Below are 23,491 nucleotides of genomic sequence, written 5' to 3'. Positions count from 1 at the left end.
TTGATCTGAGATCTGAGATCTGAGATTTGAGCATACTGCAGGTCTCTCTGCTGTCTTTACTTTGTGTCATCCCTTGCGTGAGCGAGAAAGAACCGGTCCGTTACCTTTCTCCTGGAGATCACCCCACCAGAAAACCAACATAAGAGGACTATCTTATACAAAAACACAAGGCATAACTGTATGGTATAATTGACCATGAATCCATGTTTGTTCTGTAATCCAGAATTTAAATGTAGGCTTCTGAACTTAGGTGTTGTACCCTGTCTACAGAAAGATCCTCACTGAATGTTGACTCAAACAAAGAAAGAATGGAATTCTTGAAAACTCTTTTGAAGTTCTCCCCAGCAAACAGGTAGAGTGTGGTAGAAAAGACAGTATTGAAAGATGTGCTTATCACTGTAAGTATCAAAGTCAACTGTAATAATAATGACTGATTCTTTGTGACCAGTAATCCTTGGAATATATGGTAGGGCATCCAACACACAAAGAAAGAAATGATAGCAACCATCATGACTTTGAAGGGCTTATTGGATTTTGACAGTCCCCTTTCTTTCATCTTGTTAGCTACTTTTCCATAACAAAAGGTGATGATGAAGAAAGGCAGAAGGAAACCCAAGAAGAAGCGAATGATGAAACAGGCGATGTGAATCTGTTTCCGTAGTGTTTGCATCACCTTGCTTTCCCAGTTAGTAGACACAGCATAGTTATTTTTACAGGTCACGGTTCCTTTTTGGTCTTTATATGTTTCTCTAAAAACCAAATAAGGCATGCTGAGGACAGTGGCAGAGATCCAAACTCCTAGGATGATACTGGAAGCCCAGCGTGGTGTTCGGTTCAGTTGTGCCCACACTGGATGAAGAGTCAGAATGTAACGATCCACACTTATGGCTGAGAGTAAGAAAACAGAGGTATACATGCCCATAGACAAAGTGCTGTTAATGATCTTGCACATGACAATTCCAAAACTCCAATGATTGTCCTGAAGAAAGGTGACGGCCATAAATGGAAAAGTCAATGTTGAAATAAAATATGAAAGAATGAGATGAAAAAATAAATGTGTATTAACGGTCTTTTTCATCTTGAATTTTAGCACCCAAAGATAGAGCCCATTGGTGATAGTACCAATTATAAATGATATAAACAATAAAAAAGCAACTACCATATTTGGGGCAGAAACTGGAAAATGAGTACTATTTCCTACTAAAGTAGAGATATTAAGCCAGTAATCAGTAGCGTTGATGAGATCCATATTCACCTGTGAAGAGAGAAGTTAAAAAGAATAACAAAATCAAAAGCAAAGATTAAATATAGAAATTAAAATACTGTAGTACTTTTTACACAGTAATAGTAGAAATGGCAATGTTGTTAAAATGGGAAAGATTTTTGCTGTCTTATAATGCAAACATTTTTCTAAGACTCATACTTTCATTTTATGTAGGGAATTAAGATCAGAAGATCCTTGTAGGCACCAAAATGTAAATACTACAGGTAAAATAAAATTAGTGTGAAAGAAAAGTAAAGCTTGAGGTATTTTGGCTCTGCTAAGTAATTTAGTTAGCTGTTTAGTTAGATGTTCTATTTAGACATTAACCAGAAGTTTGACCCTTCTTGATGGTTACAACTTGAATGGGGTATATAGGATCAGTTTTTTTTTTTTTTTTAACTAAGATTTGGTTCTAATGGTTGCTAATGAAAATGGATAGCAAAAAATAACAATTAATACAAATTACTAATTATGCAGAGCTATATAATTTGACTTATTCCATGAACTGATTATACAATGTAAATGGTGTTTTTTCCCTAATTGTCTAGTACCACACATTAACAGAAAGAACTTGGAGAGATGTCTTCAGAATCATCCATGGATAGAGGAGGAGTACTTTGGGGTCTCCTTCTCTCTCTTCTTTCTTTTCCTTGCAAAAGTGTAGAATTAGGAAGATAACATAGTTGTTATTCAAAATAAGTAAGTAAATAAATAAATAAAGCCTCAGGCTCCAAGGTGCCAGGCTCAATCCTTGGTATCACTATAAGCTAGAACTAAATAGTGGTATATTACACATATAAATACATAAATAAATAAGTATAAAATAAAAAAACTTGGACTGGAAGGTTAATTGTAAAACAAATAAACAGGGAAAAAAAATTCCACAAATTAATTCCACTTTCTTATTGAGTTACACATTTTTTCCCTCTATAGTTGAAAAAATGGTTCTCTCTTCCAAGGAAAAAAATGTTGTAGTCTGTTTCAGTAGTAAAAAATCCAAGTTCTAGACATAGAATGGAGATATAGCAGTGGTGAAATAATAGAATCCGGAGAAAGTCTCTAAATGTCTGTTTTCTGGAGCACTCTCAGATTCAGAATTGTTTGGCAACCTTATGATACCTTTGACACAAGAAAGACCCACCTGCTTTAGGACACATAATTATTATGAAGGAGGGCATCATCTGAACCTGGAGAAATTGATTTGGAGTAAATTTAGAGAAAATGTTGACATGACAGAATTAAGATAAAGCTTCTGAGCCAGGGAATCTTACCTTGGATTTTTATCTTCATGCCAGATGGTTTTGGGAAGGGTAGAGGGACTTCATATCAGCAGCCTTATATTTAGGGAAAGAGACAAAAAATCATCAATGCTTTTGTCTTCATTTCATCCTTCAGCCTTGAGTCTACTATCTAAATAGTCAGTGAGGCCGTACTCACTTCTAGTTCCTTTTTCTGTGAAATATATTGCATTAGATATGGAGGTAGATAGTACTTCTTCAAATTATTTCTCCATTTTAAAGAGACATTAAAAATAACCAATAACCTGCAGGTGGGACACTTCACAAGCGGTGAAACAGGGCTGCAGGTGTCTTTCTGTCTCCTCTTCCTCTCTATCTCCCCTCCTCTCTCAACTTCTCTCTGTCTCTATCCAATAATAAATTTAAAAAATGATTTTTAAAAATAACCAATAATATTATTCTACATTTATGATTAATAAACTCATTTTACTGATAAGGCATTGACCTAAAATTACCTCCTCATGTGCTTTCATCCCACCAGGTATCTATTCTGCCTCAGTGTTTATTAGCACATGGATACTTGGTGTTGGGTACATAGGTTACTTGGTGTTGGGTACATGGTAAATATCAAGTATGAAAAAAAAAAAACAAGAAACCTAGAATCTGGAAATGAGATACCACCTCTTATGGCAGAAAATGACTGGAAAGAAAAACTTAAACACTGAGTTTCACATTAAAACAAAATGTATGAGGACAAGGTCAAATATTTAGTTTGGAAAGATGAAGATTGACAGACAGAATCATCTGTATTTGTACAATTGTTGGGAATGGTTGGAAAAAACATAGAGCTGCTTCTCACATCCTAGAAGGCAATCTCATTAAAAGAAAATCCTACAGAACAGGCAATACATTTATGAATTGACTGAGTCCTGCATTTTCTGTTGGCCTCTCTAATTCTAATTTTAGGATCAGACTCTGTGCTGACCTCAGTGTCCTGGATTCTTTTCTGTTGCCTTTCCTTTCATCTCTGCACTGCCAGCGAAGAAAATACATTGAAAACCACAGTCTGACTTCAATGGTGAATCTATGGAATCAACTCCCTGTCTGTATTAGTCTTATAATTTTAAAGTTCTCATACTACTGTAGCCTTATTAAAAACAGGCTTATTATTATTATTTTTTAGTTCTATACCAGTATGAAAATATGAACTTTAACCTTAAAACTGATCAATATTTCAGTTTGGAATCTTTTTCAAAATACTGCTGCATCTTATTAGCAATTCGTTGCAAGGTTTTTGTAAACTTTGGGCTATTTCACAGACTTGAAAGCAATACGGGGCGGGGGGTAGATAGCATAATGGTTATGCAAAGAGTCTCTCATGCTTGGGGCTCCAAAGTCCCAGGTTCAATCCCCTGCTCCACAATAAACCAGAGCTGTGCAGTGCTCTGGTGTTTCTCTCTGTGTCTTTCTCTGCATCTCTCTCAAAAATAGTAAATAAATAAATAAATAAGAGAGCAATGCGACTTATTATTGGGTCCAAGACCACTACTTTTGAAGACTAGAAAACTTGAATACAGACAGATTAAGTGATTCACAATAGGTTTTTACCAAGAAAGGAGCCATAGGATCCTCTCATTGTTCTATGCCATTTGATTAATTTTAAAAAGGAGATTGGACCAAGTTCTTTCTCTTCTCCAATGCTTCTCTGTATTTCTAAATTCTACAATTAGCAAAATTAATAAATAACAATTATGTTAAGGACTAGAGCTTGTACTTCCCACTTCCCAAGGCTGGTTATATTATTAGTCTAAAATTTAATACATTCACAAAGTTTCCTTAGACATCCTCTTATTAGTTTACTGTTATTTTATAAATAGGTAATTAAACCAATATTACTAACTCTGTTGGAAAACATGCAGAACACTGTGTTTAAGGAAGTGACTCTTCTGTGGCTTTGTGATAGGTCCTTACTTCACTTTTCAAATTTCCTATTGACAGGTGACTTCAAGAAAATGGGAACAGATTTCATGTTATTTAGATACACTCACAGTATGAAATATATACTGAACAGGTGATATTGCTTATCAAAAACTTAAAAGCCTAGAAACTCACATGTGTATGCAATTTTCAGACCTGTGGAGCCCAAGAAGTTGTTTTCAATTAATTTTATTATGTTTAAAAAATTTTTTTTATTTGTTATTGGATAGAGACAGAGAAACTGAGTGAGAAGAGGGAGATAGAGAGGAAAGATGTAGATTGACAGACAGAATAATCTGTATTTTTACAATTGTTGGGAGACAGAGAGACACCTGCAGACTTGCTTCACCACCTGTGAAGTGACTCCCCTGCAGGTGGAGAGCCGGGGATTTAAACCGGGATCCTAACTGGTCCTTGCGCTTTGCGCCACGTGCGCTTAACCCGCTGTGCTACCGCCCGACTCCCTATTTTATTATTTTTAAATATATACATATTTTTATTAGTGATTTAATAATGACTGGCAAGACTGTGGGATAAGAAGGGTATAATTCCATACAATTCCCACCACCAGAGTTCCATATCCTCTCTCCTCCATTGGAAGTCTCTCTATTCGTTATCCTTCTGGGAATATGAACAAAGAACTTTATGGGGTACAGAAGGTGGAAAGTATGGCTTGTGTAATTGCTTCTCTGCTGGACATGGGCGTTGACAGTTAGATCCATACCCCCAGGCAGTTTCTATCTTTCCCTAGTGGGGCAGGGCTCTGGGGAGGTGGGGTTCCAGCACACATTGGCTGTCCAGGAAATTCAAGTTGGTGTCATGGTAGCATCTACAACTTGATGGCTGAAAAGCATTAAGATATAAAACAGATGGGGTCGGGTGATAGCACAGCAGGTTAAGCGCAGGTGGCGCAAAGTGCAAGAACCTGCGTACAGATCCCTGTTGAGCGCCCTGGCTCCCCACCTGCAGGGGGGGGTCACTTCACAGGCGGTGAAGTAGGTCTGCAGGTACCTGTCTTTCTCTCCCCATCTCTGTCTCTCCCGCCTCTCTCCATTTCTCTATGGCCTATCCAACAACAATGACAGTAACAACAACAATAATAACCACAATAATGATAAAAACAAGGGCAACAAAAGGGGAAAATTAGCCTCCAGGAACAGTGGATTCGTGGTGCAGGCATAGAGCCCCAACAATAACCCTGGAGGCAAAAAAAAAAAAAGATATAAAGCAGAACAAATTATTTAATAATCAGGAACCTAAAAGTAAGAGTATAACTGCTGAAATTTGGAGTCTTTATTTTGGAAGGAGCTGAGAGGTCTATTTTCGATATATTCCAAGTGACACGTGACTTTAATAATTTTTACCTGAGTCTGACAGCTAATATGCAGGTGGGTTAGTAGTATAGTCTGGGAAGATGGTGTCAGAGTTGAGGATAGGACTAGAAAGCTAGATCAGGGTAGAGAGTAGCTCCCAAATATGGGAAAAGTATATAAATACCATTAACTGTAAACTCCATCCATCTGACCTAGGGCCCATACATATTCATATTTAGCACTGGAGCCTGTGTAACCTCTGCATCCTTGTTGGTCTGAGCTCACATTCCATGGTCACAGCTAGGAACATTCTAGTCTGCACTCATTTCAGGACCAGTCTTCCTTGAGCAACAGAGTATGTTGGCCCAGTCTCCATATGGAGAGTGGTAGTGACCAAAAGGGCCATCATTAAAGTGTGCTGGTCTCTTGCTCATATCCAAATTTTGTAGTCCTTACTTTATCTGACAAGGTTAGATAAAGTGTTAGAGTGATTGAGGGAAGTGAAATAGGCAATAAGTGAGGATGGTATCTAGGTCTAAGTAGAAAATATTTGATTAAGTACTTCATGTTTTCTCTTTTAGGTATTTTTACTTGCTTGCTGCACTTATTGAGTCACTGCAGACTATTGTGCATTTTTACTTCAAGGCATATATTTTCCTCCAATTTATGGATACATGTGCACATGTGCCCTGTCTCATGCACTCTAGTCTATATCTAGGTTTTTGAAACTTTGTTAGGAAGTGAAGACCCAAAATGGAACTAAGGAGTGCTATAAACTAGGAAAGGTTTCACCAGAGTATTGGAGCAGGTTGACATGCTAGGCTTGGCGTTTCTGGATACAGTCGAAAATGAAACATATTGAGGTGACTCTGGCTGCATTGATTTGGTTGAGATTAGCAGATGCTGTATCAAATATATCAAGAGAAGCATGAAGGAAAATGAGCAAACTCCCAGAGGTTCCAGTACTGGGGGAAATAAGAATTTTACATAGAATGAGAAAGTTACCTTGCTGTCTTAAGAGTTTAAGAAGGCAAGAGGTAATTATTATTATAACCTAGTTTTTTGGGAATTGGTTTACTTTGAAAAATCCCATGATTAGGATTTGCTGTACTATATAAGACCTTACCATGATTTATGTTATTTAATGCTATTTAAAAATAACTATGTCTTAAAACTGTTTACTTCTGGTCTCCTTAGTCTAATACTATAGGTGATTTAATATGTTTTTTAAAAGGCATTATTAGAAATGCATTAACAATTTAATCCCAGTGTTAAAATTCAAGCAGTCTACTCATTTGAAACCTTAAGTACCTAGATTGAAGGAATATATATTCAGAACTTAAGTCTATGCATTAAAAAGCTCAAGACATTCAATTGATTTTACCCCTCTCCTATTAATTAAATAGTGATTTATAAGACCATAAGTTAATAGGAATATATATATATAATTTATTTATAAAATGGAAGTATTGACAAGACCATAGGATAAGATTGGTACAGTTCCACACAATTCCTACCCCCAGAACTCTATATCCCATCCCTTCCCTTAAAAGCTTTTCTATTTTTTATCCCTCTGGGAGCATGGACCCAGGATCATTTGGGATACATAAGGTGGGTCTGGCTTCTATAATTGCTTCTCTGCTGAACATGGGTGTTGGTAGGTCAATCCATACTCCCAGCCTGTCTCTCTCTTCCCTGGGCAGACAACCTCACCAATGTGTCCTCGAATCCTGCCTTCCGGGAGCCCTGCCCCACTAGGAAAAGAGAGGAGTGTATATTAACACCATCCTGCCACCAAAGGTCTTGTGTCCCTATGCTCATACCCTAATAGTGAAGCTAAAAATCTACTCTCCCTCTAGTTTTTTACTTTGGTGCAATATTCCAAACTCAGTCAAATTCTGCTTTGTGTTTCTCTTTCTGTTCTTCTTTCTCAACTCCAAGAAGTTAATTGTATCTATTAACAATTCTTGACTCTATAAAGAGACTAAGATAGACAACTGAGAACTTAGCATGGATTTCATTATTTATTTTTGAAAGAGTTGGGGCATAAAGAATGTATGCTAAGTACTGATGCACTGGTTTTTTTTTTAATTTATATATCTAAATATATAAATTTTCTGAGTCTCAGTTCTTCTTTTGTAAATATAAAAACACATAAATCCCTTATTATTATTATTTTTAAGATAGAGAGAGGCAGAAACCAGGAGAGACACCATACCATCATCACTCTACCACTTGAAGCTTTCACTAAACAGGTGCTCACATGTGGTGTCTAGAAGCTCTAACTCAAGTCCTTGCACAAGTTAAAATGTGTTTTCCATCTGGTGAACCATCCCTTCAGTATCTCTCTCTTTTTAAAAAAAATTATTTATTTATTTTTCCTTTTGTTGCCATTGTTTTTTATTGTTGTTATAGTTATTATTGTTGTTGTTGATGTCATCGTTGTTAGATAGGACAGAAAAATGGCAAGAGGAGGGGAAGACAGAGAGGGGGAGAGAAAGATAGACACCTGCAGACCTGCTTCACCGCCTGTGAAGCAACTCCCCTGCAGGTGGGGAGCCGGGGGCTAGAACCAAGATCCTTACAATTGGTCCTTGCACTTTGCGCCACATGTGCTTAACCTGCTGCGCTACCACTTGAATCCCCCTTTAGTATCTCTTAAGTGTTCTTTTGAGGATTGATTAAGATGCTATTGGTAAGGACTTTAGTATTGCAATTGACACATGGTAACTTTAAATAAATGATGACATATATTATTATAAGTTGTAGCAGAGAAAACCATCAAGCTCAGTGGGCTGGAACACATTTCTTTTTTATAATATTATTTATTTCATTTATTTATTATTGGATAGAGATAGACAGAAATTGAGAGGTCAGGGGAGCTAGAGAGGGAAGAGACAGAGAGACACCTGCAGCACTGCTTCACCACTTGTGAAGCTTCCCTCACTGCAGGTGGGGACTGGGGGCTTGAACCTGTATCTTTGCACATTATAATGTGTGCACTCAACCAGGTGCACCACCAGCTGTCCTCTCTCTCCTCTCTTTCTTTCTTTCTTTCCTCCCTCCTTTCCTTTCCTTTCCTTTCCTTTCCTTTCCTTTCCTTTCCTTTCCTTTCCTTTCCTTTCCTTTCCTTTCCTTTCCTTTTCTTTCTTCCTTCCTTCCTTCCTTCCTTCCTTCCTTCCTTCCTTCCTTTCTTTCTTCCTTTCTTTTTTTCTTCCTTCCTTCCCTCCCTCCCATCTTCCTTCCTTCCTTCTTTCTTTTCCTCCTTCCTCTCTCTTTCTTTCTTTCTTTCTCTCTTTCTTTGTCCCTTTCTTTCTCTCTTTCTTCCTTCCTTTCTTTCTCTCATTCTTTCTTGTTCTTTTTTTAAAAATTTATTTATTTAAAAAAGGAGGCATTAACAAAACCATAGGATAAGAGGGGTACAACTCCACACAATTCCCACCACCAGATCTCTGTATCCCATCTCCTCTCCTGATAGTTTTCCCATTCTTTATCCTTCTGGGAGTATGGACCCAAGGTCATTGTGGGTTGAGGAATCTTTCTTGTTCTTTAACCCCTGCCCTGCCTGTTTCCTTAACCATTATAGCCCAGCCCTGTTCTATCTGCTCAACTCCCCCTACCTAACTGGCTTCACCTCAATTACAACTTTGTGCACACAACTTAATAATTTCTTTTTCCTTAAAAGAAAAGTTATAAATGCCTGGGGGGATTTCAGGGCAGTCTTTCATAGCAGTTTGACTGCAGCTACATTGGAATTCAGTCTCTGAGATAGGCAGAAAGGGGAAATGACCATAGTAAGGAACTCTGGGGTTAGAGCAGCAGAGAAGAACTCTATTTACTGTCCTTTCCTATCAGAGCCTGTTCTCCCATACTCTGCAGTGTACCTGGAATCTCAAACATCTGTTTTTTTTCCCCAAACTTGGTGCTATAGTCTGAGCCAGGCATTTTTGTGACTGTGAACCTTGGTCATTGCCTAAGGCTGTTCAAACACAGACCCTGGCCCTAGTTCCCTTGGAGAATCAAGCATTGATAGGAGCATAAATGAAATCATCTGCAATGCTGAAGCAGCATAGCAACTTGAGATAAATCCCTTGAGAAAAATTCACCAAAGCTATATAAACTTTCTTCAAGACTTCAAAGCTGTAGTTCTAAGAATGTTCACTGAAATGAAAAGCTTGATGGGAGACAACTTTAGCAAATTCAGAGACAATTAGATAAAACATTAAAGAATCCATAATATCAAGAGAACTCAGAGAAGGTCAAGGAGAAAGCATAATGGTTATGCAAAATGACTTTCATGCTAGGCTCCAAGACCCCATATTCAACCCTAGCACTTTGGATGTATTGTATGTCAAAGCTGAACAGTGCTCTGGTTAAAGGAAGAAAAGAAAAAGAAAAAGGACAGTCAAAATACTTCATTTGAATAGTGTACTTTGCTTTTGGAAGGAAGCTTTGCTGTTGTGTCTTCTCTCTCTCTCTCTCTCTCTCTCTCTCTCTCTCTGCCTGTATTTAAATAATAGAAAGAAAAAGAAGGAAACCAGAGATATAGTTCCAACAAGATAGCGCACCCGGGAGGATTCCTGTTTTCCCATGAATACAGCTTAGGTTTGATTCTCTGGTAGACCAGAAGACCTGTGGACCAGTGGGAACTTCAGTGCTATGGTACTGATTACTCCATCTGAAAAAAAGAGAGATGTCAATCTTCCAACTTCAGAAATCTGATGAGACCTTTCCGAACACATGGGACTACCTAGTTCCATTTTGCACTGTTAATCCACTGTTGTTGCTGCTGCTATTGTTGTTGGATAGGACAGAGAGAAATTGAGACAGGAGGGGAAGACAAAGAGGGGGAGAGAAAGACACCTGCAGATCTTCTTCACTGCTTGCAAAGCGACACCCCCCAGCATGTGGGGAGCTGGGGGCCCATCCAGAATCCTTGTGTGGGTTCTTGCACTTCGCACTATTTGCTCTTTACCTGGTGTACTACCACCCAGCCCTCTATCTCAGTGTAGTTTTTTATTTTATTTTTTTATTTATTTAAAAAAAGAGACATTAACAAAACCATAGGATAAGAGGGGTACAACTCCACTCAATTCCCACCATCAGATCTCCGTATCCCATCACCTCCCCTGATAGTTTTCCTATTCTTTATCCCTCTGGGAGTATGGACCCAAGGTCATTGTGGGATGCAGAAGATGCTCAGTGTAGTTTTTAACTTGCATTTCTCTAGTGATAACTGAAAGGGAGCATTTCTTCATGTTTCTGTGGACTATGTATATTTCTTTAGAAAATGCTTTAGTTCTTTGGCTCACTTTTTTATTGGGTTATTTTTATTTTTTTACCTACTTGTTTAAAAAAAGTACTTATTATTTATTTATTTGACAGAGAGAATTTGAAAGGGAAGAGGGAAATAGAGAGATAGAAACATCAATAGCATTGCTTAACCACTTATGAAGTTTTCCCCTGAAGATGAGGACAGGAGGCTTGAATCCAGGTCCTTGCACACTGTAATATAGTGTCACCTACTTATAAAGGTAGGTGCCAAGAGACTATCATCTGCTATCTCAACAGATACTAAAGTCTAGAAAGAACTGGCAACGTATATTCAAAAATTTGAATGAAGAAAATATCCACCCAAGAATACTCTATCCAGCTGGGTTACCAATTAGGTTTGAAGTAGTGGTGAAGGAGACCTTTTCAGACAAGCAACAGTTAAAGGAAATCACTACCACTAAGAAATATTTGTTGGATGGTAGAGGACCTAGTGGGGGTTGTATTGTTGTGTGGGAAAACTGAGAAATATTATGCATGTACAAACTGTTGTATTTACTGTCAACTATAAAACATTAATACCCCAATAAAGAAATTGAAAAAAAAGAAATATCTGTTGTTCTTCTTGTTTCACTACTCTAGACTGACTTTTTCAAATATAAACACAGAAAAAGAAAGAGAGTAAAAGGTGCTGTAGCATCAAAGCTTCCTTTAATGAATAAGTGTTAAGCTTGAAACTGGGCTGGGCACATGACAAAGCATATATAGTATCCAGATAAGTTATCTTGCCAGACCTAAAGGAATGTATAGAAAAGGAAAATACTGTATACCCTCTTTCTATTATATTGAGGAAATAAAAAAATTAAGCAAGGGTGCTGGATGGTGACACACCTGGTTAAGTGAACATGTTACCATACATATAGACCCAGGATCAAGCCCCTACTCCCCACCTGTGTATGTGTGTGTGTGTGTGTGTGTGTGTGTGTGTGTGTGTGTGTGTGTGTAAGCTCAGGAGCAGTGAAGCAGTGCTGAAGGTGTCTCTCTCTCCTTCTCTACCCCCCTTCCCTCTCAACTTCTCGGTCCTATCAAAATAAATAAATATAAAACAGGAAAACAAACAAAATAAATAAAGGCAAGATGATGACCTCAAACTGCAGAACTGAGGTTTTCAGGGGGAATTAGGTGGGGGAACTGTGTTATTAGTGTGGGTGCGGGTCCAGGATGGAGCAATGTTTGTGCTTTGGTGAGGGATAAAATGTGGTGATAGATTTTGAAGAGTGTGAAATTATACTTCTAAAACACTTATAGTCTTACAAACCAAGATTACCTCAAAAGAGATAAAAACTATTATGTAATAACAAAGACTATGCCTGAGCTTTAATATATTTGTCTAATAGTTATCAGGAATGTACTTCATTTTAAGCACTACTTTTGCTTCAGAAGATAGAGTGAATGAGAGGAGCTTTGTTTCCATGAAGCTGACATTCTAATGGGGAGAGATGGACAACAGACGAGCAAATAAAGGAATATTAGTGCTGCAGTAATATATGGATTATTAAAAAACATGGGGAGTAACGAAGTGACTGCTTGGATAGAGTGGCTAAGAAACGTCTTTAAGTAGCTGCATTAAATGAGATTCAAATTACAGAAAGAAACCAATTGTGTGGTAAGAGGAAGAACATTGACCTTGATCTAACTCACATCTTGCCCCATTTCACTTCCCTTCTTTTAGCTCCTTCTTTTAAAAATTTTTTTCTTTCTTTCTTTTTTAATTTTTTATTTATAAAAAGGAAACATTGACAAAATCATAGGATAAGAGGGGCTTCTTAGCTTCTATTATCTCCTGTCTGTTGCTCTCCTAGTTAGGTCTCTCCTTTTATAGGCATTTTTGACTTATGGCTTTTCAATGTCATTCCATGAATTATGTTTTACATTCTCCTGTGTGGCAGCATCCTTAATATGATAACAGCACTGCAAACAAGAATTCAGCCTTATTCAGCAGATTGTCCTATCTTTGTTGGATATAGGCCACCATATCCATGTCTGGCTGGTATCCCCCACAGCTGCCGGCAGGTTGTATCTGCAGGAGTAGGAGGTGAGGCTTGGAATTAGATCTTGCCATTGTTTATGAAATGACATGAGTTCAAGTTCAGATCTGGGGAGAAAGGTCTTGTTTTTGGAACACAAGCAGAGAGATAAACTTACTTTGGGAGTAAAAGAGTTAAGGTTTTGCATATTTAATTTCCCTGAAAATGCAGACCTTAGGTAATTTTCTAAGAGTAAACAAAGGAAAGATGTTGGAACATGGTGAAGTTTTCGAATTTCTAGTGGAAGTAATGAGACATATAAATTTTGTTGTGTTTGTTCATGGTGTGATTGTAGCTAGGGAGCACTCATTTGTGCTTCTCTTCTTTTGAGAAGGAGGAAACTGCTATTTGTGGACATATTAAATTCTGAGCAACTTGCTCTGTTGTTATATTACTTGTGGATTACATGTAGAAGCAGAAGTAGACTGTCAAACATTTGGGCCTGAGGGTTTCCAAGGAAATAAAATATCAGAAGAGGAAGTGAGTAGAGTTGAATGCACTGATAAGATTTTTCTCTGATGGGAGACAGTAAAATGTTGAGGCTCTTTAGAGAAAGAAAATATATATTATGCTGGTCCAAGACCTAGAAGACCAGGAGACCATAGAGGAAAGAAAAACTTGAGCTGCTCCTGAGAGCAGAAAGTTAACTTTCCTCTTTGTGAAGTTCTTCACTTCTGGCACCCTGAATGTGTTTTTTCCCTTCCTGTATAAGTACCGCGCGCTAACCTATTGCGCCACTGGAGCTCCATTTGTTCCCTTCCTAATGGAACAAATCTCAGCTAATGACCTCCCACTTTAATGTGATGATGAGAACATGAGGAACACTTCAGATTTCTATTTGAAAATATGTATTCCTCCTCCTACTTTTCTAGTTTTAAAATACCCCCTTTAACATTCTAAGAATTATTTTTGCAGATGATCTTGACTGTAATTCAAAGCACCATATGCAGCATTTGCTAGGCTAGTTGATCTCTGCATACCATTTTATGGAAGTGCTTTCAGATGCTCTCCAACAGAGACAAATTATAGGCTGAGCTTGCATGGGGCAATGTCTAAGAGAGGAATTTTGAGGTCTATTGTTAGTCATTCCGCCTTTATACTATATCTCTTGTGTAGGATCCTCAGAGCTGTAGGCATCCATGAAAATATAGTCTTTTGAGTGAAGCATATTTGACAACTTATGATATGATTCCAGTGGTTTCTCTAAGCCAATTGATGTCTCAAGTCCTAAACAGTTGTTATCTATATATATTGTATGTAAAACAGTATCAGTCACATTGTCAACTGGTATTTACTGCAGGCATTTTTGTTATCAAGTTCTGTGCTGAGCTGTAGGAGTCATGAAGACTTCCTTCAGCAAGTGACATTTAATCCGAGACTTAGTTTAGTTGGTAATGAGAAATGGCAACTGGAAAATATCTTGTGAAAAGCAAAGGAAATATCTTGTGAAAAGGTCCAAGTGTGTTTGCAAACAGAGAGATGTTCAATAAGGTCAGAAGTCAGAGAGATAGGGAAGGAATAGATGTTTACAGGGACAAAATATCTAAAGTTTTGTAGATTGTGCTAATTACACTGTATTTTATTCTTAGAGTGGTGATGTTGGGGGAAGATACTATATGTATAAATTTTCCAGGGCTTCAAAAAATTGGCTGTTTTCAGCAAGGCTACATTTATTTATTTATAAAAAGGAAACATTGACTAAACCACAGGATAAGAGGGGTACAACTTCACACAATTCCCACCACCAGAACTCTGTATCCCATCCCGTCCCGATAGCTTTCCTACTCTTTTTCCTTTTCATCATTTTTTTCTTTTTTAAAATATTTATTTCTTTATTCCCTTTTGTTGCCCTTGTTGTTTTTTATTGTTGTAGTTATTATTGTTGTCGTTGTTGGATAGGACAGAGAGAAATGGAGAGAAGAGGGGAAGACAGAGAGGGGGAGAGAAAGATAGACACCTGCAGACCTGCTTCACTGCTTGTGAAGCGACTCCCCTGCACGTGGGGAGCTGGGGGCTTGAACCAGGATCCTTACACTTTTCCTTGAGCTTTGCGCCACGTGCACTTAAATTGCTGCGCTACCGCCGACTCCCAGCTTTCCTATTCTTTAACCCTCTGGGAGTATGGACCCAAAGGTCATTGTGAGATGCAGAAGGTGGAAGGTCTGGCTTCTGTAATTGCTTCCCTGCTGAACATGGGCATTGACAGGTCGATCCATACGCCCAGCCTGCCTCTCTCTTTCCCTAGTGGGGTAGGGCTCTGGGAAAGCAGAGCTGCAGGACACATTGGTGGGGCTGTCTGTCCAGGGAAGTCTGGTCAGTATCATGCTGTCATCTGGAATCTGGTGGTTGAAAAGAGAGTTAACATACAAAGCCAAACAAATTGTTGACCAGTCATGAACCTAAAGGCTGGCATAGTGCAGATGAAGAGTTGGGGGGAGTCCTCCATTTTGTAGATAGCTAGTAGGCATATTTTAGTTATATTCCAAAGGGACTGTGGCTATACTAGTTTTTTTTTTCTTTTTCTTTTCTCCCCTCAGCCTAAAATCTGATATGCAGGTGGATCCTAGTTATTGTCTGAGGAGATGATGTCATGGCTGGAAAAAGGACCAGAAAGCTGGATCAGGGAAGAGAGTAGCTCCCAAATATGGGAAAGGTGTATAAATATTTTGACTGTAAACCCCATAGATTTGATCTGATCTGGGGCGCATATTCAGCTTAGGAGTCTATGTGACCTCTGCATCCCTGTAGATCTGAGCTCACATTCTGTGGTCATGAGTAGGAACATTCCAATCTGCCCCAATTTCAGGAGCCATCTTCCTCATGTGTAGCATACAGTATGTTGTCCATCCTCCAAGGCTATTTAAATAAAAGGCTGACTTAACAGAAATTTACTTTCTGGGGCCGGGGAGGTGATGCATTGACTAAGTTTACAAAGTATAAAGTTAAAAAAAAAGTACGAAGTTCAAGGACCGGCTCATGGGTCCCTGTTTGAGTCCCCAGCTCCCCACATGCAGGGGGGGGGTTTGCTCCATAAGCAGTGAAGCAGGTCTGCAGGTGTCTATCCTTCTCTCCCTTCTCTGTATTCCCTTCCCCTCTCAATTTCTTTCTGTCCTGTCCAAAAAAAAAAAAAATTGAAATGAACACAGGAGTATTGGATTTGTAGTGCCAGCACTGAGCCCCAGAGATAACCCTGGAGGAAAGAAAAAAAAAAGCGAGAGAAAGAAAGGAAGGAAGAAAGAAAATTTTCACATATCTGGAGGCTTTATGATAATAAATAAGTTCAAGATCAAGGTTCTGGAAGGACTAATAGCCCTCTCCCTTTTGCTGACCCTTCATATACACTATGTGTGCATGTCCCTGTGTGACTTTGCCCAAATTTCCTCTTTTTGTAAGGATATCAGTCACATTGGGTTAGGGCCCACCACAGCAACCTTGTTTTAACTTAGTTATCTCTGGAAGGGCCCTATTTTCAAATTCTGTCACATTCTGAGGTAGTGTGGGCCTAGGGGTTCAATAGATGGCTTTACAAGTAACTCAGTAAAGCTATGATGCTGTTTGTGAAACTAGCATGTAGGATGGATTAGAGAGAAACACAATAGAAGAGATGCTGGGAGACTACTGTGAAAAGGATGGTGGTCTGTCCAGTATATGTGTTGTGTAGATAGAGCAAAAGTAATAAGTTTAGAAGCTTTTCAGTGGAGAGCTGATGAATCTAAGGGTGAAGGAGAGGAAAGGATTGACTTCTAAATTTCTGGCTTCTGTATCTGGTTGGAAAGTGAAACAGTTCATTTAGAAAAAGAGCAATAAAATAGAGAGAATAGTTTGTGCAGAAAGAGCTGATGAATTCACTTTTGCTCATATTCAGATTGAGGTGGCTATGGAGTAGATTGTTTTCTGGAAGAGTAGTCAGTTTCCATTACAGAAATGAGTATCAGATACATCAGTGTCTAGAACTGACAAAGTTGCTGTCACCTGCCCCTCATACATTTTTAAAAAATTATCTTTATTTATTGTATAGAGACAGCCAGAAATGGAGAGGGCAGGGAGGATAGAAAGGGAGAGAGACACCCCATCAGCTAGGGCCCTAGTTGGGGAGTCCTGAGATTCCCAAACAGACATGAAGGGCCTAGATCTCAAATAGATTCCTCTCTCCATTATTACTGGTCATCTCTATCAGGAATAACACAATGGACCCCTTTGTGGACCCCCCATAAGACCTTGCCCTCAATGTGGATCAACAATAGAGAGTGTTCCATCCTCCGAAGGGAGGCTGGATAATATACTCTATGTTCCACCTGAGGAAGATGGGTCCTGAAATTGAGGCAGCTTGGAATGTTCCTACTCATGACCACAGAATATGAGCTCAGATCTACAGGGATGCAGAGGTCACATAGGCTTCTAAGCTGAATATGGGCCCCGGATCGGATCAAATCGATGGGGTTTACAGTCAGTAATATTTATATACCTTTCCCAATTTGGTAGCTACTCTTTCCTGATCCAGCTTTCTGGTCTTTTTTCTAGCCATGACATTATCTCCCCAGACAATAACTTAGGCCCACCTGCATATCAGACTTCAGGCTCAGGAAAAAAAAAAATTTAGTATAGTCATGGGCCCTTTGGAATATAACTAAAATAGGTCTACTAACTATCTACAAAACAGAGACACCCCCCCCCCCAACTCTTCATAAGAACTTCTCCAGCCCTTAGGTTCATGATTAGTCAACAAATTGTTTGGCTCTAATGTTGACTCTTTTTTCAGCCACCAGGTTCCAGATGCTAACATGATGCCAACCAGACTTTCCTGGGCAGATGATCCCACCAATCTGTCCTGGAGCCCCACTTCCCCAGAAACCCACCCCACTAGGGATTGAGAGAGACAGGCTGGGAGTATGGATAAACCTACCAATGCCCCTATTCAGCGGGGAGGCGATTACAGAAGCCAGACCTTCCACCTTCTGCACCCCATAATGACCCTGGGTCCATACTCCCAGAAGGATAAAGAATAGGAAAGCTATCAGGATGGGATACGGAGTTCTGGTGGTGGGAATTGTGTGGAGCTGTCCCCCTCTTATCTTATGATTTTTGTCAGTGTTTCCTTTTTATAAATAAAAAGGGCAACAAAAGGGAAAATAAATAAATATAAAAATTTAAATAAAGGGATAAGAAAGAGACACCTTCAGCACTGCTTCCCCATTTGCAAAGCTTTCCTCCTTACAGGTGGGGGTTGGGGGTCCAGGGCTTAAACCTGAGTCCCTGAGTACTGTGACATGTACACTCAAATAGATGTACCACCACCTGCCCCACCTGCCCTTATACTTTTCTTCCTTTAAAAAAGTAGACTTTCTTTTTGTGTTTGTGGGGGCTAGATAGCATAATGGTTATGTAACGAGACTTTATGCCTGAGGGTCCAGAAGTTCCAGGTTCAATTACCACACCACCATAAGCCTGAGCTGATAAGTGTTCTGGTAAAAATAAATAAATAATAAAATAAAAAAATAAACTAGAAGTAGATTTATTTATTTTTTGAGAGACATACAGAGAGAAACCAGAGATCTGCTGTGGCATATGTGATACTAGGAATCAGATACTGATTTTTACTTTATTACTGAGCCACCTCCTCAAGTACTAGACATAGATTTCTATTAAATATATGTGTAGCCTTTTCAAAAATGCAATCTTGGTATCTTTAGAAATGCATACTCACAATCTGTTAGACTTGGGCCCCTTAAATTTTTATGACTTACTGTGCCCAAAGAAATTGACTAATACTGAGGGTATGGATTGACTTGTCAACACCCAAATCCAGCATAGGAGCAAGTACGGAAGCCAGAACTCCTACCTTCTGCACCCCAAAAACAACTTTGATCCATACTCCCAGTGGGGGAGAAGTAATAGGAGGAAGAGGATAAAAGGGCTCTGAACTCCAGCTCCATCAGGTCCTAGAGAGGAGGACTAAAAGGGGAGAGATATATGAATGTAGTAACAGGGTTATGTGAGGTTTGGAGAAGAAAGGATTGGACCTGGAAGAAAAAGGGGGCAATTATGTACAAATGTAGACAGATTGTTGAAGTGATGCTGTTTAGCCCATGTCTGCAACCTTGGGAGAACTGCGGTGGTTTGCAATGGAGGGATTGGGGATTCACAACTCTGGTGGTGAAAATGGTGTGGAATTACATCCTTGTTGACATGTAATTTTGTAAACCAATGTTAAATTGCTAATAAAAAATAAAATAAAATAAAACAAACAAAAAAAAGAAATTGCCTAGGGGTTGTGTGGTGGCCCACCTGGTTGAGCGTACATGTTACAGTGCACAAGGACCCAGGTTCAAGTCCCTGGTCCCCATCTGCAGGGGGAAAACTTCATGAATGGTAAAGCAGTGCTGCAGGTGTCTCTCTGTCTCTCTCCTCTATCACCCTCTTCCCCTTCTCAATTTCTGGCTGTGTCTATCCAATAAATAAATAAAGATTTGGAGAATAGTCTGGAGAATTCTGAGAAGGCTAGAAACAGAGCTACCCTATGATCCTGCAACTCCTCTCCTGGGGATATATCCTAAGGAACCCAACACACCCATCCAAAAATATCTGTGTACACATATGTTTTTAGCAGCACAATTTGCAATAGCCAAAACCTGGAAGCAACCCAGGTGTCCAACAACAGATGAGTGACTGAGCAAGTTGTGGTATATATACACAATGGAATACTACTCAGCTATTAAAAACAGTGACCTCACCATTTTCAGCTGATCTTGGATGGACCTTGAAAAATTCATGTTAAGTGAAATAAGTCAGAAACAGAAGGATGAATATGGGATGATCTCACTCTCAGGCAGAAGTTGAAAAACAAGATCAGAAGAGAAAACACAAGTAGAACCTGAACTGGAATTGGCATATTGCACCAAAGTAAAAGACTCTGGGGTGGGTAGGGGTAAGAATATAGGTCCAAAAGGGATAACAGAGGACCTAGTGGGGGTTGTATTGTTATATGAAAAACTGGGTATGTCATGCATGTACAAACTATTGTATTTACTGTATAATGTAAAACATTAATTTCCCAATAAAGAAATAAAAAAAAAGAAATCACAGAAGCAAAAAAGACATTTGAAAATTGCTGAGAGTAGATATTCAGAGTTTTCTCATGAGGAAAAAAATATAGTAACTATATGTAGTGATGAATATTAACTAAATTTATTGTGATAATTTAGCATTATTTACAGAATATTGTATCATTGTTATAGACCTGATACTAAAATAATGTTATGTCATTAATATAGTCCAATTAAAAGAAAATAAACACTCCCACTCTTTTCATTTCCTTTTTTTTTCATTTCATAACTTCATAGAGGATAAAGTTTTGTACTGAAAAGGAAGTCTGTATGAACAAGGCCTTTCTGTGGTAACATAAGGTCTTCCACAATGGGAACTTTGTGTACATATTACAAAATGGTCACCACAATAAGTTTAGTGAGAACAAGAATATATAACACTGTTTCATTGGATAAGGATGAGATACTGTGACTATAGCAGGTAGCAGTGGTCTTATAAATCATTATTTCCCCCAATAAAATAATTTTGGGTGGCATCTTCAGTGCTTTATTATTCTGGGCTGACTTTTTCAGTGAGAGGAAGAGGGAGAGGGAGAGGGAGAGAGAAAGGTAGAGAGAGTGGGAGAGAGCCAGAGAGACAAGATACAGAAAGAGACACATAGGAAAGAGACCACAGTACTAAAGCTTCCTTTAATGCTGTGGGAGCCAGACTCAAACTTGGGTGGCACATGACAAAGCAGGACACTATCCAAGTGAGCTATTTTGCTCACCTGACAGTGATTTAAAAGAAAAAGAAAGTAGGGGCTAGGTTGTGGTACATCTGGTTGGAGCACACACATTATTATGTGCAAGGATTGAGGTTCAAACTCCCTAGTCCTCACCTGCTAGGGAGAAGTTTCACAAGCAGTGAAGTAGTGTTGCAGGTATTTCTGTCTCCCCCTTCCCTCTCAATTTCTTTTTACTCCCTAAAGACATACTACTACTACTACTACTACTACTACTACTACTACTACTACTACTACTACTACTACTAAAGTTTATCAAAATAGAGAAGAGGAAAACTTACTTTAAATATTTGAAAAGAGGGCTAGGAGAGAGTAAAATAGTTTTTAAAGTGAACTTCCTGCCTGAGGCCCAAAGCTCCCAGCTTCAATTCCCAGCACTACCATAAGCCAGAGCTGAGTAATGCTTTGGTAGAAATAAACTAAAGTTTGGGCCCAGGTGGTAAAGCAGGGGGTTAAGTGCACATGGCACAAAGTGCAAGGACAGTCGAAAGGATCCTAGTTCAAGGCCTAGCTCCCCACCTGCAGGAGGGTCACTTCACAAGTGGTGAAGCAGGTCTGCAGGTGTCTTTCTCTCCCCCTCTCTGTCTCACCTGTCTCTCTTGATTTCTCTTTGCCCTATCCAATAACAATAACAGCAACAAGTGCAGCAAAAAGGGGAAACAATAGCCTTCAGGAGCAGTGTATTTGTAGTGCAGACTTAAAAGTAGACAGTTCTTGGGAAATTGTGATGAATTGGTTATCCTACAGATTCTAATTGAGCCTTGGATTTTGATCTGTGAATGGGTTTAGAATAAATATGTTTAACCTAAAGCAAATAAAATGGCACAATTAACATTAACTTTTTTTTTTTTGTAAAAGGATGATTAAAATTTACTTTTTAATTTCTTTTTCTGTCTCTTGAGCACTGGCTTATCGTGGTGTGGGTGACTGAAATTGGGACCTCTGGTGCCTCAAACATGAAAATCTTTTGCATAATCATTATGCTATCTTTTCCACCCTTGCTTTGTTTTTGATGGATTAAACAATTTATGTTCTCTCTTAACAAATTAGAGATTGGATAATTTTTCCAGTTTTCCTGGGACAGTCCTGTTTTATATCTATTGTTTTACATTACTATTGTTGTCCTCTTCAGTCTTGAAATGTTAGATGTTGATGGTAAATTATTAGATCATTATCTTTATTTATTTTTGCAAAGATATATTAATTTAGACAAGAATGTCACTGTACTCTGCCAGAAATGGAACCCTGTAGTCCTGTGCTCTATCTGCTGAACTACCTACCCTGCTACTGGTTATACTACATTTAATCAAATTATCTTTCTAATTTACAAAGAGTATTATTTTATCTATGTTGCCAAAGAAGGCCAATATTATATTGTGTTTTATGACAGTCTTCCTTTTAAGATGATTTACCATATACTACTTTTAATAAATAAAATGCTGAAATTAATTTTTTTCTATTCAGGAGTACTTGACTATAGTTGTACCTCTGCAGTCAGGATGTATGACACACATTTCCTCTTTATCTCACATTTTATGTACAAAAATAACATGCCATCAAAACTTGTATTTCCAGTTAGACAAATTTCCCATAGTATTTTATAAGAAAGTAATCAGAGCTTGAAAGAGGAAGCATTACGTAATGGCAAATAGCCAATACAAAAAGGAGAAATATCATTTTATTAAATAAACTTTTAAAATGAAGTATTTATCATGATAAAATATTATTCAGAGAATGACTACAGAGTTTTTGTGTGTAGTATCTAAAGAAATTGTATCCCGTATAAGTTTTTTTTCTCTGTTATAGACATCAATTTGAATATGTTTCACATTTATATTTACAAGAATTGAATGTTCATCCCCATCTTTCACCAGCATTTAAGATCACCTTTGCCTGGCTTTCTATCCCAAAGAAGGCTATGACCACTAGAGGGAGAAACAAGAAAAGATTTGAAATTTTTGACAAATAGAAGATTAGTTAATTACAGGTAGTAAAATGAACTGACTGTAGTTAAAGATAAACTTGAAGAAAGCACTGGCAGATACTATTGGTTGTTGGAACGCTGTCGATTTTGTAGGATCCTATAGAAGTAAGGTAACAGGGGGTCGGGCGGTGGCGCAGTGGGTTAAGCGCAGTGGGTTATGCACGTGTGGCGCAAAGCGCAAGGACCAGCGTTAAGGATCCCGGTTTGAGCCCCCGGCTCCCCACCTGCAGGGGAGTCGCTTCACAGCTGGTGAAGCAGGTCTGCAGGTGTCTATCTTTCTCTCCCCCTCTCTGTCTCCCCCTCTTCTCTCCATTTCTCTCTGTCCTATCCAACAACGAACAACATCAACAATGGCAATAATAATAACCACAACGAGGCTACAACAAGGGCAACAACAACAACAACAAAATGGCCTCCAGGAGCAGTGGATTCATGGTGCAGGCACCGAGCCCAGCAATAACCCTGGAGGAAAAAAAAAAGAAGTAAGGTAACAAAAAGATGATTTGACTAGGGAGTGGGGCGGTAGTGC

General features: G+C 38.7%; 1 protein-coding gene across 1 annotated transcript; it reads right to left on the bottom strand.

The window, feature by feature from the left end:
- Positions 1 to 226: 226 nt before the first annotated feature.
- Positions 227 to 1,249, bottom strand: GPR33 (G protein-coupled receptor 33). The gene has a single exon (XM_007516829.1). The coding sequence runs from the start codon at positions 1,247 to 1,249 to the stop codon at positions 227 to 229; it is 1,023 nt and encodes a 340-aa protein (XP_007516891.1).
- Between the last annotated feature and the right edge of the window lie 22,242 nt (positions 1,250 to 23,491).

This window comes from Erinaceus europaeus, chromosome 16, assembly GCF_950295315.1.
Source record: "Erinaceus europaeus chromosome 16, mEriEur2.1, whole genome shotgun sequence".
In the NCBI taxonomy this organism is placed as follows: Eukaryota; Metazoa; Chordata; class Mammalia; order Eulipotyphla; family Erinaceidae; genus Erinaceus; species Erinaceus europaeus.
The sequence above is the reverse complement of the archived record's forward strand: the minus strand, read 5'-3'. Positions and strand labels throughout refer to the sequence as shown.